This window comes from Aquarana catesbeiana, linkage group LG03 (genome assembly GCF_042186555.1).
Source record: "Aquarana catesbeiana isolate 2022-GZ linkage group LG03, ASM4218655v1, whole genome shotgun sequence".
In the NCBI taxonomy this organism is placed as follows: domain Eukaryota; kingdom Metazoa; phylum Chordata; class Amphibia; order Anura; family Ranidae; genus Aquarana; species Aquarana catesbeiana.
The window spans coordinates 17,839,921-17,858,054 of NC_133326.1; the positions used below are offsets into that span (position 1 = coordinate 17,839,921).

The window sequence follows — 18,134 nt, forward strand, 5'->3', positions numbered from 1 at the left end:
TAATAATATTATTTTAATATAAATAAAAATAATTAATAAAAATAATAATTATTAATAAAAATAAGCATAATACAAATAAAAAAGTATAACAATAATAATAATAATAGACTTCCATGTCTTTATTTGCAGAAGAAACCTTCCAGAACCAGAAATCTCTTCCCTTTAAAATTCATAGATTATTATTATTATTATTAATATTACGAGGAGAATAATAATAGTACAATATTAAAAAGGAAAACATAATAAAAATAATGATAATAGTAACTACAAATAAAATAAATATAATACAATTTGTAAAAGTGTAATAATAACAATAATAATAATCATAATCCAAAAATAATGTAAATAATTAAAAGTTAAGTAAACGTAATACAAATTTTAAAATAATAATAATAACAATAATTATTACTATAATTTAAAATGTTGTACTATATTATTTTTATATTGCATTATAATTATCACTAATATAATAATATAATAATATATAATTAATATATTTATTAATATTAATATAATTAATAATAATAATCTCTGATGATTAAATGAAGGAGATGACTGGTTTTAGGGGTGAGTGGGGTGGGGGTTTATTCTGAAAATAGAGCCTTGAAAGTTTTTAAATATATTATTATTTTAATGAAATCAACATAATAAAAATAAAATAATAATAATAATAATAATTATAATCTCTGAATATTAAAGAGAAGTGATTTCTGGTGGTGGTGGGGGGTGGGGGGAGTTATTCTGCAAATAGAGCCATGTTATTTTAATTAAATCAACATAATAAAAATAAAATAAGAAGAATAAATAAATAACTAAAACTCATCATAAATAAAATACATTAATAATATGTAATAGTAAATAAATAAATGACCATTAAATAAATCACCACCAGTGACTTCTGGTGGTGGTGGTGGGGGGAGTTATTCTGCAAATAGAGCCATGTTATTTTAATTAAATCAACATAATAAAAATAAAATAAGAAGAATAAATAACTAAAAATCATCATAAATAAAATACATTAATAATATGTAATAGTAAATAAATAATTAACCTTAAAAACATTTAATAAATGACCATGAAATAAATCACCACCAGCGATTTCTGGTGGTGGTGGTGGTGGGGAGTTATTCTGCAAATAGAGCCATGTTATTTTAATTAAATCAACATAATAAAAATAAAATAAGAAGAATAAATAAAGGCTTCCATTACTTTATTTGCAGATTAAAGCGGTTGTATACCTTTATTTGTAACTTTTACCTACAGGTAAGCCTATAATAAGGCTTACCTGTAGGTAAAAAAAATATCTCCTAAACCTACAGGTTTAGGAGATATTCCCCTCGCAATGAGCCGCTGACTGCAGCGGCGCATGTGCACAGGGGACTCTCGGCTGACAGCCCGGCAAACTCCGGCGCTTGCCGGGCAGAAGTCTCCCGCGCGCATGCGCGGGAGTGACGACATCGCGGCTCCGGGCCACTCACAGCGCCGGAGCCGCGATACCCGGAAGACATGCTGAGGGGAGATGTCGGCTCCCTCGGTGTGCACCAGGTGAGATGCCAGTGTCTTGCCGAATAAGTTCCTTTGGCGGATAAGTTCCCCCCTGTACTGCGCAGGCGCAGCGCCTGCGCAGTACGAACTCCTGACAGCTGCCGGAGATAGCCGAAGCTCAAGATCGACAATCAGCTGTTCACGGCGCCTGCGCCCTGGGTCCAGGTTCCTTCCCTACCATCCAAGTGGAACTAGAGGGGAAATCTAAAAGAGCCGAGCGAAGCGAGGCCGCGCCCGAAGCGTGGCGAGCGAAGCGAGCCCGCGAGGGGCCCTCTTTCAGCCGCCGTGTACAGCTGATTTTCAGCTATTCCGCTTCGGCTATTTCCACCGGATCCTACTGCGCAGTAGAGGGGGGAACTTATCAGCCGAGAGGAACTTTCTCAGCAGAACACCGGCGCCTCGTTCTAAGGTAAGTATCTCATAATGAGCTAGTATGCGGTGCATACTAGCTCATTATGCCTTTTCCCTTGCAGGTGTAAAAAAAAAAAAAAATGACAGCGGGTATACAACCGCTTTAACCTTCCAGAATCAGAAATAGTCTCCCTTTAGCACTAAGATTACTATTATTTTTACTTATTAATAATAATAGTAACATAATAAAAAAGACAATAAAAGTAAGCATAATAACAATATTCAAATCATAATAAAAATAATAATAATAATAATTTAAAAAAAAGAAAAAAATGATAGTGAGAATAAAAAGATAATAAACATAATACAATGTTTAAAATAATAATAACTATTGTTGATATGATTATAATAATATTGATAATGATAATATTGATGATGATAATATTATTATTGTTGTTATGGTAAAACTAGGTTGATTTTTATTTTTTACATTATTATCTTTTTTTTTTTTTTGTTATAGTATTATTAAAATTTAAAAAAAAAGCCTCTCCTGTCTTTATTTTTAGAATAGCCCCCCCATTCACTTCTCAGAGCCCCCCTTTTCCTCAATGACCTCATTACTCTTCTGTGTGACAATTGAGGGAGATAGAAGGCGGGGAGATGCTGAGGACAGTCCCAGGTACCCGGATGGAGTTGTGGTTGTCAAGGAAGCTCTGTTGCCATGAGGACGGGGAGGGGGCGGGGCCGTCAGCAATGACTCTGAAGGCCCGGAAGGAGGCTCCAGTGAGCAGGCCTCAGCCTCGGTCTGTAGTAGTTCCTCCTGCCGCCCCGGTGCCCCCTGTTAGCGGAGCGGTGAGGGGGGGAGGGATGGAGCGGTTCCCGGAGGAGTTGGTGAGCGCTCTGAAGGAAGTGGTGGAGAACAGCGGATGGCGGTGTGTGGGGGAGAAAGAGAAGTTCCGGGCTCCGTGTACTAAGTAAGAGCAAGCCACGCCCCCAGCCGGGCGCTTAAAGGACATGTCCGCTTTATTATCACCCTGACAGACCTCCTCTACCATCCCCCACCCCTCTTCCTGCACCCTGAGAATGAATGAAGAGGATTGGTTCTCCATGATATCTCATCATTGGGGCTCATTCACATTGTGACGTACCGCGTTGGTGTTGTCGCACATGCGGGTGTTATTACACACGTACCGCATACCATTCATTTCAGTCTGACGCGCCCCCCCCCCTCCCTATCAGCTTTTTTTTTTTTTTTTTAAACACCCAACCCCCCCCAAAAAAAAAAAAAATCATCAATAATATTATTATTATTATTATTTAGTATTAATACTAATTTATTTATTTTTTGTGTTCGGGTTAGGGTGTTTAGTTATTAATAATCTATGAATAAATAAATGTAAAATACACAAATAACTAAAAATCAGCATAAATAAAATAAATGAATAATATGTAATAATAGTAAATAAATAATTAACCTTAAAAAATAATTTAATAAATTATTATTGTTAATAATAATAATAATATTAATACTAATTTATTGATTTATTTTGTGTTCCAGTTAGGGTGTTAAGTTATTAATAATCTATGAATAAATGTAAAATAGATACACAACTAAAAATCTTCATAAATAAAACACATTAATAATATGTAATAGTAAATACTTTAACCGTAAAAAACATGAATACATTATTATTGTTATTATTATTATTAATAATAATATTAATGTTAATACTAATTTATTGATTTATTTTGTGTTCCGGTTAGGGTGTTTAGTTATTAATAATTTATGAATAAATAAAAGGAAAATAAATACACAAATAACTAAAAATCATCATAAATAAAATAAATGAATGATATGTAATAATAGTAAATAATTAACCTTAAAAAACATTTAATAATATTATTATTAATAATACTAATTTATTGATTTATTTTGTGTTCCGGTTAGGGTGTTTAGTTATTAATAATCTATGAATAAATGTAAAATAGATACACAACTAAAAATCTTCATAAATAAAACACATTAATAATATGTAATAATAGTTAATAAGTAATTAACCTTAAAAAAAATGTAATACATTATTATTGATAATAATAATAACCCCTTCAGCTCCGGAAGGATTTCCCCCCTTAATGATCCGGGGCCTTTTTATAATTTGGCACCGCACCGTGTTGCTTTAACTGACAATTGCGCGGTTGTGCAACCTTGCACCCAAATAAAATGTATGTCCTTTTTTTCCCCACAAATAGAGCTTTCTTCTGGTTGTATTTGATCACCTCTTCGATTTTTATTTATTTATTTTTTTGTTTTTTTGCACTATAAATAAAAAAAGCCTGAAAATTTTGAAAAAAAAAAATTATAATTTCTACTTTTTTGTTATATTTAAAAAAAATCCAATAAACTACATTTTAGTTATACATTTAGGCCAAAAAGCATTCAGACACATTTTTTTTTTCTTTATTAGTAATGGCGGCGATCTGCGATTTTTTTTTTTTTTTTTTTTTTTTTTTTTTTTTTTTTATCGGGACTGCGACATTATGTCGGACACTATTTTGGGACCATTGGCAGATATACAGCGATCGGTGCTATAAAAATGCACTGATTACTGTGTAAATGACACTGGCAGGGAAGGGGTTAAACACTAGGTGGCGATGAAGGGGTTAAGTGTGTCCTAGGGAGTGATTCTAAGTGTGTGGGGGGGGAGGGGCTTCAAGTCACATGACATGCGACATAAAATATTCCAACAATCGCCATTTTATTCTCTAGATTCTCTGCTAAAATATATATATATATATATAATGTTTGGGGGCTCTAAGTAATTTTCTAGCAAAAAATACGGATTTTAACTTGTAAACACCAAATTTCAAAAATAGGCTTAGTCATGAAAGGGTTAAATGTAACATTTGTGTTTCCTTACAGATTATATTGCGAGGACGGGGAGCATCTGGTTCTGATCCAGGCGGATGGGAAGTTCTACGCCATGGATTCTGCATGTCCACACGAAGGTCCGACATTTGTGAAATGTGTTCTTGCAGGAAATGTCTGTTGATTTTAGGCAGGCCATACACGGGTCAAATTTCAAACGAATTTTCTTTTCAAAATCAGAAAGTTTTTTTTTTTTTTTTGTTTTTTTTTATTGTGATCCGATGACGCCACCATTGATTTTCGAAATTCGGCCGACCAAGCCTTCAATTTCACCTCATGTTGCTACAGAAAAGAATTTTTGTGGCCGGGAATCTTCTTTTCTCTCCGTAAATTTTCTTTTCTTGCACATGCGCATTTTTTTTTTTTTTTCTTATTACATTTCACGATTCTCCCGTCATTGATTCGAAAATCGTTCGTTTTTCCAAAAAATTTCCAACATGTCCGATTCCTCAAATTTGATGGCCGCACGTAAAATCGGCCGTTGCTGCAGCCCACTAATGGTGCGAAATACGTGCGAAAATTCTTACCCTGTTTCCCCGAAAATAAGACCTAGCGTGATTGTCGGTGATGGCTACAATATAAGCCCTACCCCCCAAATAAGCCCTAGTTAAAGTCTTTGTAGGTCTTATTTTCGGGGGAAACAGGGTAGGGCTTATTTGGGGGGTGGGGCTTATATTGCAGCCATCACCGACAATCACGCTAGGTCTTATTTTCGGGGAAAAAGGGTAGATACGATTTTCGAAAGAAAATTCTTTCGAAATTCGAACCATGTATGGCCGGCATTAGGCTCTCTGCGAGTTGTTGTGCGACTTGGCACACGTGAAGTTGCATGACAAATCAAAATCCATGTATTTCATTGTTCCCCGTTCTAATTGGTGCGACTCAAGTCGCAGCGACTCCAAAAAAAAAAAGGTTTTTGCACTACTTTGTTCCGGCTTCGGTGCAACTTGTTCTCGCATGGTTCTCACCAGTCGCATGACATCGCATCAAAAAAAATTTGCTTTGCAAAGTCGCACTGTAAATTGCACGACTTTGGGGGTCGCAATGGTGGAAACCGAGCCTTAGGCACATAATGCAGAGAATTGATCAAAACTGGAGCAGACAGAATCTGGAGCAGCTGTGCAACCAATCAGCTTCTATCTTCAGTTTGTACCGTTAACCACTTGACTTTCACCCCCCCCTCCTGACCAGGCCATTTTTTGCGATACGGCACTGCGTTACTTTACCTGACAATTGCACGGTCATGCAACACTCTACCCAAATGACATTTATATCACCCCCCCACAAATAGAGATTTCTTTTGGTGGTATTTGATCACCACTGCATTTTTTTTTGTGATATAAACAAAAAAATCCAAAAAATTTGAAAAATAATTTTTTTTTTTTTTTTTTTTTTTTACTTTATGCGAGTTTTATGTTTTGCGCTATAAACAAAATAAAAAGACCGACAATTTTTGAAAAAATTATATATATTTTTTACCTTTTGCTATAAAACACACCTAATAAAATTTTATTTTAAAAAAATCGAAATTTCTTCATCAATTTAGGCCAATATGTATTCTGCTACATATTTTTGGTAAAAAAAAAAAAAAAAAAAAAAATTGGTTTGTGCAAAAGTTATAGCGTCTACAATTTTGGAAAAAAAAACAAACAATATTTTACTTTCTGCTATAAAACATCCAATTAAAAAAATGTAAAAAAATCGAATTTCTTCATCAATTTAGGTATATATATACTAACACTGGTCAACAGAGAAAAAATTGATAAACCTTTAACTGACAATTGTGCGGTCGTGCGACGCTGTACCCAAAAAAATTGATGTCTTTTCCCCCACAAATAGAGCTTTCTTTTGGTGGTATTTAGTTTTTATTTTTTATATAAACAAAAAAAAGACCAAAAAATGTGAACATATTTTTTTTTTTTTTTTTTACTTTCTGCTATAAAACACATCCAATAAAAAAAAATTTAAAAAACAAATTTCTTCATAAATTTTGGCCAAAATGTCTTTGATTGAAAAAAAAAAAAAAATCCCAAGTGTATCTTGATTGGTTTGTGTGAAAGTTATAGTGCCTACAAACTATGGGATATATAATGGAATTTTTTTTTTTTTTTTTTTACTACTAATGGTTAGAGCTGCACGATTCTGGAAAAAATGAGAATCACGATTTTTTTGCTTAGAATAAAGATCACAATTCTCTCACAATTCTCGCTGCGTAACATCATCTTTCACATTATACAAAAAAATTTGGCTAACTTTACGTTTTTTTTTGTTTTTTTGTTTTTTTTAATTCATTAAAGTGTATTTTTTTCCAAAAAAAAATTGCATTTGAAAGACCGCTGAGCAAATACAGCGTGACATAAAATATTGCAACAACCACCATTTTATTCTCTAGGGTCTCTGCTAAAAAAAAAAAATATATATATATATATATATATATATTATAATATAGTGTGTATAAATGTATGTTTTATGTTATTTTCTAGCAATAAATAATGATTTTAACTTGAAACCAACAAGTGTCCGAAAAACATTTAGTCTTTAAAGTATAACTAAAGGCAAAACTTTTCTTTTAGTTTTAGATGGAGTGGGGAGGGATTAGAACACCTGTCAGTTTTTATTGTTGTCTGTGCCCCCCATTATGTAGATTCACCCTCTCTATTTGTCCTGTTTACCATTATCATTGAAAGTTAAAAAAAAAATCCCAAATTTTGGGTTGTCCCCAGAAAAGTAATACAGGAGAAGTCTTCCAATGGGGGACACTAGTTCTGGTGACCTGGGGAGTCCCCAAGGAATTCCTTTAATTTGCAGGGATTTCCTCTCACTTCCTGTTTGGCTATGAGACAGGAAGTGACTGGAAATCTCCGCAATGAGGCACAAATGGCAAGGAAAAAAAAAAATCTGGCAGGGGCTGTAACCCTCCCTTACTCTAAAATGAGAAAGAAAGTTTTGCCTATAGTTCTACTAAGTGGTTAACCTTCCCTCATTTACAGACTGAAGTTCATTCCTTTGATCTAAAGAACAAAACGTTACAATGTTTATAGTTGGCTCAGTGGCTGAGGAATGTTGTGAAACTTGGCAGACTGCTTGCTTGATTTATTTATTTATTTATTTTTTATAGCTGTCGGCTTGAGCAGAGAACTTTGCATAGAATCAGGAAAATGCTCTGTTAAGATCACGAGGGGGAAAGAATCGCAATCTAATTCTTACCGATTTAATCATGCAGCTCTACTAATGGCAGTGATCAGCGATTTATAATGGTACTGCGGCGGTGAATCTGACACTAACTAACGCTGGGGGGGGGAACTGACTGACATTACCAGTGACACTAATACAGTGATCAGTGATAATACTATACACTGTCACTGTACTAATGACACTGGCTGGGAAGGGGTTAACATCTCAGGTAATCAAAGAGTTAAATGTGTGCCTGACTATGTGTAAAGTGGGCTTCTTTTACTAACTGATTGCTGCCTTTGTTCAGAGCTCTGTATTACTTATCAACACAGAGCTCTGGGCTGTGATTGGACACAGCCGATCAGCAGGTCTCAGCCATGAATCATTGGCCAGAACTTGCTTACAGAATCCTGCTGTGTACAAACGTCGGAACAATGGCAGCGGTGGGCAAATGGGCGTACCTGTACGTCCGCTTTAATTGGCGCGGCTAGTGGGCGGGTGCGCACCACGTACAGTGTGCCTGTGGGAGCCGAGGACTCGATGTCCGCCGGTGTCCCTGCGATCGACAGAGCCACAGAATGGGGAAGTGTCCATGTAAACAAGGCATTTCCCCTTTCTGCCTTGTGACATGACAGAGATCACTGCTGCCTGTCATCGGGAGCAGTGATCGCTGTCATGTCAGTGGAAGCCCCTCCCCCCCCACACTTAGAATCACTCCCTAGGACACACTTAACCTCTTGATCGCCCCCTAATGTTTAACCCCTTCCCTGCCAGTGTCATTTACACAGTAATCAGTGTATTTTTATAGCACTGATCGCTGTATAAATGACAATGGTCCAAAAATAGTGTAAAATGTGTCCGCCATAATGTCGCAATCACGATAAAAATCGCAGATCGCCGCCATTACTAATAATACATTTTTAAAAAATGTAATAATAAAAATGCCATAAAACTATCCCCTATTTTGTATTTTGTGACGTTATAACTTTTGCGCAAGCCAATCAATATACGCTTATTGCGATTTTTTTTTTTTTTTTTTTACCAAAAATATGTAGAAGAATACATATCAGCCTAAACTGAGGAAAAAAATTTTTTTTTATATTATTTTTTGGGGATATTTATTATAGCAAAAAAATTTTAAAAATTGCTTTTTTTTTTCAAAATTGTCGCTCTTTTTTTGTTTATAGCGCAAAAAATAAAAAACGCAGAGGTGATCAAATACCACCAAAAGAAATCTCTATTTGTGGGAAAAAAAAGGACGTCAATTTTTGTTTGGGTGCAACGTCACACGACCGCGCAATTGTCAGTTAAAGCGATGCAGTGCCATATAGGAAAAAGTGCTCTGGTCAGGAAGGGGGGGTAAAATCTTCCGGGGCTGAAGCGGTTAAGGTTCATATGGATTTTTTTTTTTTTTTTTTTTTTTTTTTTTACACCGGCTGTATCCAGAGTAGCAGAGTTGCAGGAAATGCACCCTTATGTTATCGCACCGGGTAGATCAATGATTCTAATACATTGTAACCGTTTATAAAATAAGTGTTATGTGTCCTTTTTGGGGTAAGTGAAGAATATTTTACAACTTTGAAGTCCTTTGATAGCTAATAAGAGGTATTCGGTGTTGGGGGGTGTTTATATTATTTGTCTTCATACAATAGGAGGACCGTTGGAGCAGGGGGACATCGAAGAACTGTGCGATGGTCGCTTAGCAGTAACCTGCCCCTGGCATTACTTTGAGTTCTGCTTGGATGATGGATCCTCCTCTTCTGGATTACAGGTCAGGTGCCATCTTTGTTACTGTGGAAGTGGGGTGACTGGGGCGTTGGGTTTTTAGAGATTGTGAACTAACAGCAGAAGTTTAATGTGATTGTAAACCCTTACAACACACTTTTTTCTACAGGTAAGCCTAGAATAAGGTTTACCTGTAGCTACCCCGGATATCCTTTAAACCTGCACGGTTTAGGAGATATCCCCTGTATTTGCATGTGCCGACGTCATCGGCACATGCGCACTGAAGCAACGGCACGTACATGCCGTTGCTTGAGTTAGACTGTGCCGTTACCGGCGGCCCCTGCGCCAGTCTTAATTTCGCTGATTAAAATGACTAAAACATTTTAGTTGACTAAATGAATATTATTTTAGTCGACTAAAATACGACTAAAAGTAAAACAACTGAGATTACTAAAATACTACTAAAACTAAAATGGCATTTTAGTCAAAAGACTAAGATTAAAACTAAATTGAAATTTGACTTCAAAATTTACACTGGTCTGTAGTGCATGTTCATACCACAATGTAATAATAAATAACATATTAGATTTTTTCACTCCAGCAGTATATAATGAGTTTGCAAATTGTAGAGAATTGTTATTTTGTTGTTACGCATTACAGTCGAATTACACCCATTAGATTTTAGACGACTAAAATGAGTTTTAGTCAACTAAAATGTACTGGAGATTTAGTCGACTAAATAAGACTAAAACTAAAACAATTGCAGAAGACTAAAATGGGACTAAAACTAAAATGCCATTTCAGTCCTAAGGCTAAGACTAAAACTAAATCGAAATTTGCTGCCAAAATTAACACTGCCCCGCGCGCAAGGGCGGGAGTAACGTCATTGCGGCTCTGGCCAATCACAGCGCCGGAGCCTGCGATACCCGGAAGTAACTCCGGGAGCGATGTCGCCGGCCGGAGCGGTGAGCGAGGACCGCTGCGGGGGCTTCGATCTAAGGTAAGTAATATATAATGCGCTAGTATGCTATGCATACTAGCGCATTATCCCTTTGTCTTGCAGTTTTTGTCTTGTTTTTGGGTTTACAACCACTTTAATAGGCTGCTGGCCTCCCAGGCTTCCAAAATGCCATCATCTGACACACAAGGCTAAACCGCCAGTATACATAAAGGCTTAAAGTATAAGGTCACCTTTTGTAACATGTTACACCCTTTTTTAGGGTGTAACATGTTACTGTGAAGCAGCCGTTTTACCTTAACTATGACACCGATGGGGGGGTTCCCCTCCCTGCATCTGCTGGCACATTTTAAAAGTCGCGCAGCCATTCCAGGCTCCACCCACACAACCACATCATTTATGCTTGTGCCAACGTCATCAGCGCATGCGCTGCGAAGAAACGGCCCTCCGTGTCGTTTCTTTACTAGCAAGTGCCGCGGGAGTGACGTCACGCGACTCCGGCCAGTCACAGAGCCTGGAGTCCGCGGCCCTGGAAAGAAGAGGGGCAAAGATGGATGCAGCCACCAGCGGGGACAACGCGGGCGGTGCATACTAGTCTATTGTGCTTTTACTTTTCAGGGGAAAGCAGGAGAAAAGAGAGGAAGTAAAACCCACCAGGGTTTACTTCCTCTTCAGCCCACGGAAGGATTTGCCCCCTTAATGAGCGGGCCATTTTTTGCGATACGGCACTGCGTCGCTTTAACTGACAATTGTGCGGTCCTGCGACGCTGTACCCAAACAAAATTGACGTCCTTTTTTACCCAAAAATAGAGCTTTATTTTGGTGGTATTTTTTGCTATTTCTTTCTATAGCTTTCTGCTATAATACATATCAAAAATATACAGTGTATATATATATAAATAAGTGTATATTGATTGCTTTGTGCAAAAGTTATCGCGTATACAAACTACGGGATAGATTTGGGGACTTTTCATTTATTTTCATTGTTTTTACTGGTAATGGCGACGATCTGCGATTTTTAGCGGGACTGCAACATTGCGGCGGACAAATCTGACCCCAAATTACACTTTTTGGGGACCAGTGACATTATTACATTGATCAATGTTATAAAAATGCGCTGATCAATGTATAAATGACACTGGCTGGGAAGAGGTTAACACTAGGGGGCGATCAAGGGGTTAACTGTGTTCCCTAGGTGTGTTCTAACTGTAGGGGGGGATGGGCTCACTGGGACATGACAGAGATCACTATTTTCAATCACTGGGAACAGAAGATCTCTGACATGTGATTAGTCAGAACGGGGGATTGCCTTGTTTATATAGACAGTTCCCGGTTCTGCCTCTGTACCCAGCGATTGCGGGCTCGCCGGCGGACATCGGACCGGCGGCGCACGCTATCCTCCCTGCACGGACCGATGTACAGGTATGTCAGTTCACACAGGAGAGCCGACCTGCCACAGTAAATGTACGTGATCTGGTCGGCCAGTGGTTAAAGACACCATGGTTGATGCCATTGCATTGTTTTCTGAGAATGAAGAACTAATGCCCACCCCGTGATATTTTGGTCTTGAGCTGCCATCTTTGAAAATCTGCGTGTGCAGAGATGTGCTGAAGATCTCTTCCCAGACTTTGGTGCCCAGCTGAGACCTGTGGCACATCTGCACATGTACAGTATGGGGGTTTCCCGTGCATTGCCCCACAATGCTGGTACCTTGATAACTGCCACGTCTGGGCACACACACAGGAAACCACCCACGTGTGTGCCGTAGGTCTCTGCCAGGTCTCAAAGACCCGTGGCCCATACAGAATCCCTCTCATGCGTCATTCAGTAAAGGTGTCTGAGATGTGTACTGTACATACTATCGGGGGGCCCTACATCATTCCCGCCTAGGTGTGAAAGAAGGAAGTGCTGCAATGCAACATTAAAGAGCTTAGACTTTTTTTTTTTTTTAAATTAGGAAATATTCTCCAATTGGAGAGAGAGAGGGGGGGAGGAGCCAGGAAGAAGAGTTATTATAATGGGTGAAGTTCCGCGTTAATGTTATGATTGCTAATCCTGGTTGGCTTTGCCATTTTGGCTGAACTATCTATATAATTCTTTTAGAATCAAGTATATGAAGTGAAGGTCTGTGAAGGGAAGGTATATATCAAGACTCCAAATGCATTGTCCCTTACTCCTTGGAAGAACGATAAATGTGAACGATCAGGTGAGAATCTACATCAGGGATCCTCAAACTACGGCCCTCCAACTGTTACTGAACTACACGTCCCATGAGGCATTGTAAAACTCTGACATTAACAGACATGACTAGGCATGATGGGAATTGTAGTTCTTGGAACAACTGGAGGGCTGTAGTTTGAAGACCCTTGATCTATATCATCTTTATTGAATGTCAACGTTTCTTCTTACTGATATATTAGGTGTTATGATTACAGAGACGGCATTTTCTTCAGTGCAGCTTAGTAAGAGGAGAAATGTTGCAAAAATTTTGAGATCAGTTATAGGAACCTTTTGTAGAATATATTTTTTAAAGCAGTAATGCGTATTCCGTGTCTATCACACTCATTTTTGTTCATTATTTTTTATTATTACTTTTAGTTAGCAACACATACCTTTTTGTATTCATTTATTTTTTTTCTATGTTGGCAGCTTCTCATATTCTTATTTCTAATCTGAGCGATTTTGGTTTTGCGCATTAGTTCTTTTCTCTTTCAATGCATATTCTATCTTTTGTATTAAAAAAAAAAAAAATAATGCACATTTATAATTTTTTGCATTAGAGCCTAGAAAGCATTATAACCGCGATTAATGCAACATTCGTTCATTGCACAAGCTCCTGCAGACTATTCCTTCACCCCCAGGTGCATACTATTGTAGAAAAATCCAGGCCACTCTCTTGTGTGGTGAAAATATAATCCAAGTTTACTGAACGTATACTGTGTGTATATGTGTGTGTGTATGTATATATATATATATATACACAGTGGCTTGCGAAAGTATTCGGCCCCCTTGAACTTTTCAACCTTTTGCCACATTTCAGGCTTCAAACATAAAGATATAAAATTTTAATTTTTTGTGAAGAATCACCAACAAGTGGGACACAATTGTGAAGTGGAGCGAAATCTATTGGATATTTTAAACTTTTTTAGCAATTAAAAAACTGAAAAGTGGTGCGTGCAAAATTATTCGGCCCCTTTAGGGTCGGTTCACACTGGGGCGACTTGGGATCCGACTTGTACGCCCTCAAGTTGCCCCAAGTCGCCCAAGAAATAGATTCAATGGGACTGAACGCTAGCGTCTTAATAGACACTACTGAAGTCGCTCCGACTTCAGAGCGTACTCCCTGTACTACTTTGATCTGACTTGGTAGGCGACCTGTACCATAGAAATCAATGGAAGTCGCCTCCAAGTCGGATCTCTCTGTAAAGTCAAGCGACTTTGCAGGGAAAAACCCCTCCCTCCCCCCTCCCTCCCAGAGAGCTGATTGCCCTGTGATTGGCCACAGCCGAAGTCGCCTGTCATGGAGGCGACTTCAAGTCGCCTTGTAATTTGCTGAAGTCGCGCTGAAGCCGCGTTGAAGTCGCGGTACAAAGTCGCGCTGAAGTCGTGTTGCCCCAGTGTGAACCGACCTTTACTTTCAGTGCAGCAAACTCAGTCCAGAAGTTCAGCGAGGATCTCTGAATGATCCAATGTTGTCCTAAATGACTGATGGTGATAAATAGAATCCACCTGTGTGTAATCAAGTCTCTGTATAAATGCACCTGCTCTGTGATAGTCTCAGTGCCGGTTCACACTACCGCGACTTGGGATCCGACTTGTCAGACCTCAAGTCGCCCCAAGTCGCTTGACATCTGAAAGTCCATGTAAGTGAATGAGAGCCGTCTATATGTACGCTACTGAAGTCGCTCCGACTTCAGAAAAGGTCCCTGTACTACTTCAAGGCGACTTGTAGGCGACTTGTACCCATTGCTTTCAATGTAAGTCGCCTACAAGTCGGATCGTGATCTATACTGAAGCGACTTCACAGGAAGAGAAGATGTTTTTTTCAAGCAAACCCCTCCCTCCCCCAGAGCGGATTGTAGTTTGATTGGCCACTGGAAAGTCGCCTGTCCTGGAGGCGACTTGAAGTCGCCTTGTAAGTCGCCCCAAGTCGCCCCAAGTCGCGCTGTGGTGTCGCCCTCGGGTCGCGTCCAGGTCGCCTCGCAAAGTCGCGGCCAGAGTCGTGTTGCCCCTGTGTGAACCGGCGCTCAGGGTTCTGTTGAAAGCGCAGAGAGCATCATGAAGACCAAGGAACACACCAGGCAGGTCCGTAATACTGTTGTGGAGAAGTTTAAAGCCGGATTTGGATACAAAAAGATTTCCCAAGCTTTAAACATCCCAAGGAGCACTGTGCAAGCGATCATTTTGAAATGGAAGGAGTATCAGACCACTGCAAATCTACCAAGACCCGGCTGTCCCTCTAAACTTTCAGCTCAGACAAGGAGAAGACTGATCAGAGATGCAGCCAAGAGGCCCATGATCACTCTGGATGAACTGCAGAGAACTACAGCTGAGGTGGGAGAGTCTGTCCATAGGACAACAATCAGTCGTACACTGCACATATCTGGCCTTTATGGAAGAGTGGCAAGAAGAAAGCCATTTCTCAAAGATATCCATAAAAAGTCTCGTCTAAAGTTTGCCGCAAGCCACCTGGGAGACACACCAAACATGTGGAAGAAGGTGCTCTGGTCCGATGAAACCAAAATCGAACTTTTTGGCCACAATGCAAAACAATATGTTTGGCGTAAAAGCAACACAGCTCATCACACTCAACACACCATCCCCACTGTCAAACATGGTGGTGGCAGCATCATGGTTTGGGCCTGCTTTTCTTCAGCAGGGACAGGGAAGATGGTTAAAATTGAGGGGAAGATGGATGCAGCCAAATACAGGACCATTCTGGATGAAAACCTGTTGGAGTCTGCAAAAGACCAGAAACTGGGACGGAGATTTATCTTCCAACAAGACAATGATCCCAAACATACAGCAAAATCTACAAAGGAATGGTTCACAAATAAACGTATCCAGGTGTTAGAATGGCCAAGTCAAAGTCCAGACCTGAATCCAATCGAGAATCTGTGGAAAGAGCTGAAAACTGCTGTTCACAAATGCTCTCCATCCAACCTCACTGAGCTCGAACTGTTTTGCAAGGAAGAATGGGCAAGAATTTCAGTCTCTCCATGTGCAAAACTGATAGAGACATACTACAAGCGACTTGCAGCTGTAATCGCAGCAAAAGGTGGCTCTACAAAGTATTAACGCAAGGGGGCCGAATAATTTTGCACGCCCCACTTTTCATTTTTTTATTAGTTAAAAAAGTTTCAAAAATCCAAAAGATTTCGTTCCACTTCACAATTGTGTCCCACTTGTTGGTGATTCTTCACAAAAAATAAAAATTTTATATCTTTATGTTTGAAGCCTGAAATGTGGCAAAAGGTTGAAAAGTTCAAGGGGGCCGAATACTTTTCGCAATATATATATATATATATAGTATATGTGTGTGTGTATATAATGTGGCGCTAATATATATAACATAACCCCCATTAACCACTTCAGCCCCAGCAACATACCAATACGTTGCATGGGGTTTAAATGGTTAAACCCGGGGTGATGCCTGCGGCATCGGGGAGACCGGGAATGAAGCCGGCGGTTCCACCTGATTGACCATAGAGTGACAAGGACCGGAACATCCCCCATCATTTCTCTGGTCTAAGAAACCAGAAGCGAGGAGTATTTAGTCCCTTCCTGTTTTGCTGGATGTAAACAAATCATTACTGGCTTAGGAAAGCATTGGATCAAACCAATCTTGGTTTGATATGATACTTTTAAAGCTGAGTTCCGGCGATAATTGATCCTAGCATTATTACTAATGAAATACAAAAACGAGTAGTATTGGAGAGGTGCATGCTGGGTAACCTCGAGCATGCGCGATTCACCGGCCATAGCGCCGAATGTTTCTAAAGTTGCCATAACAACGGGCGGCGACGGAGGAAGATCCCGCCCCGTTGTTATGGCAACATCACAGTACTGCCCACAGACTCCTTTCCCAGGAGCACAGGTGAGGGAGGAAGTGACGAGGAGCTCCGCCAACCAGGAAGTGGCAGATTAGGAGGACTACATAACAACAGGGCGATTCTGGTAGGTATAAAAAAATGTTTTCCTTCACATGTTTTTTAATAGGTTTAGAGGAGTCCGATTCTGAAAAAAAAATTTCAGGGTGGAATGGACAAAAGAGAGATTTGGGGTCTTATAGTACCTGTCACTGACCATGCTATCACAAGGAATGTTGTTCATCCCTTGTGATAGCAATAAAGTTAACTACTTGCCGCCCGCGCTATAGCCGAAAGACGGCTACAGCGCAGGCCTTAATTGCCGAGAGGGCGTCCATGGATGTCCTCCCTTGCATGAGCTGCCTGCGTGTCCCTGTGGGTCACGCACGGCACGCTCTGTGATCACCGGCCCCCTTACCACATAATCAGCTGTCAGCCAATGACAGCTGATCATGTAATGTAAACAGAAGATCGGTAATCTATCTTTTTTTTTCCTCACATTGTCAGCGTGAGGGGAAAAAAAAGCCGATCACGGCTTCTGTCAAAGGGACATGTCCTTCACACAGAGAGCCGCGGCTGCCTCATCAGTTCCACCTACCAGTGCCCACAGTGCCACCTACCTTTGCCCATCAGTGCCTCATCATCAGTGCCAACCAGCAGTGCCAGCTCTCAGTGCCGCTTCCATTGGTGAGTCGGAGAACAGATCCGCAGGCCCCGGATGTTTACCATAGAGATTTCCGGTGGACCAGATGGTCGCCGGAGTCTCTAAGATCGTTCGGAGGCCGGGCGCGATGTTATGACGTCACGCCTGGCCTCTGCATTCAAACAAATGTTGCCGCCTGGGCAGGGAAGCCGTGATCGTTTATTTTAATTTTTTTACTTCAGGCTTCCCAGCCTAGAGGTGAGATGAGGGGTCTTATTGACCCCAAATCTCACTGTAAAGAGGACCGATCGCGCCATATTCCTATTACAAGGGATGTTTACATTCCTTGTAATAGGAATAAAAGTGATCAAATTTTTTTTTTTTTTTTTAAAGTGTCAAACTAAAAAAAGAAAAGTAAAATTACCAATAAAAAAGTAAACCGCCCCTGTCCCCGTGTGCTCGCACGCAGAAGCGAACGCATACGCAAGTCCCGCCCACATATGAAAACTGTGTTCAAACCACACATGTGAGGTATCACCACAAACGTTAGAGCGAGAGCAATAATTCTAGCCCTAGACCCCCTCTGTAACTCAAAACATGTAACCAGTAAAAAATGTTAAAGCGTCGCCTATGGAAATTTTTAAGTACCGAAGTTTGGTGCCATTCCACGAGCATGTGCAATTTTGAAGCATGACATGCATAGTTGCCAACAGTTCCGATTTT

The 18,134-nt window shown here is 39.5% G+C and overlaps 1 protein-coding gene across 3 annotated transcripts in view; it reads left to right on the forward strand.

Moving 5' to 3' along the window:
* Window positions 1–2,594: 2,594 nt before the first annotated feature.
* Window positions 2,595–18,134, forward strand: part of LOC141131247 (uncharacterized protein HI_0077-like) — a 49,693-nt gene continuing 34,153 nt past the window's right edge. For all 3 annotated transcript variants that reach the window (XM_073618333.1, XM_073618334.1, XM_073618336.1), the window contains exons 1-4: window positions 2,595–2,870; window positions 4,817–4,902; window positions 9,649–9,767; window positions 12,783–12,885. In XM_073618333.1, the coding sequence (XP_073474434.1) occupies window positions 2,650–2,870; window positions 4,817–4,902; window positions 9,649–9,767; window positions 12,783–12,885 (529 nt within the window). In that variant the 5' untranslated portion in view covers window positions 2,595–2,649. The remainder of the gene's footprint in view (window positions 2,871–4,816; window positions 4,903–9,648; window positions 9,768–12,782; window positions 12,886–18,134) is intronic.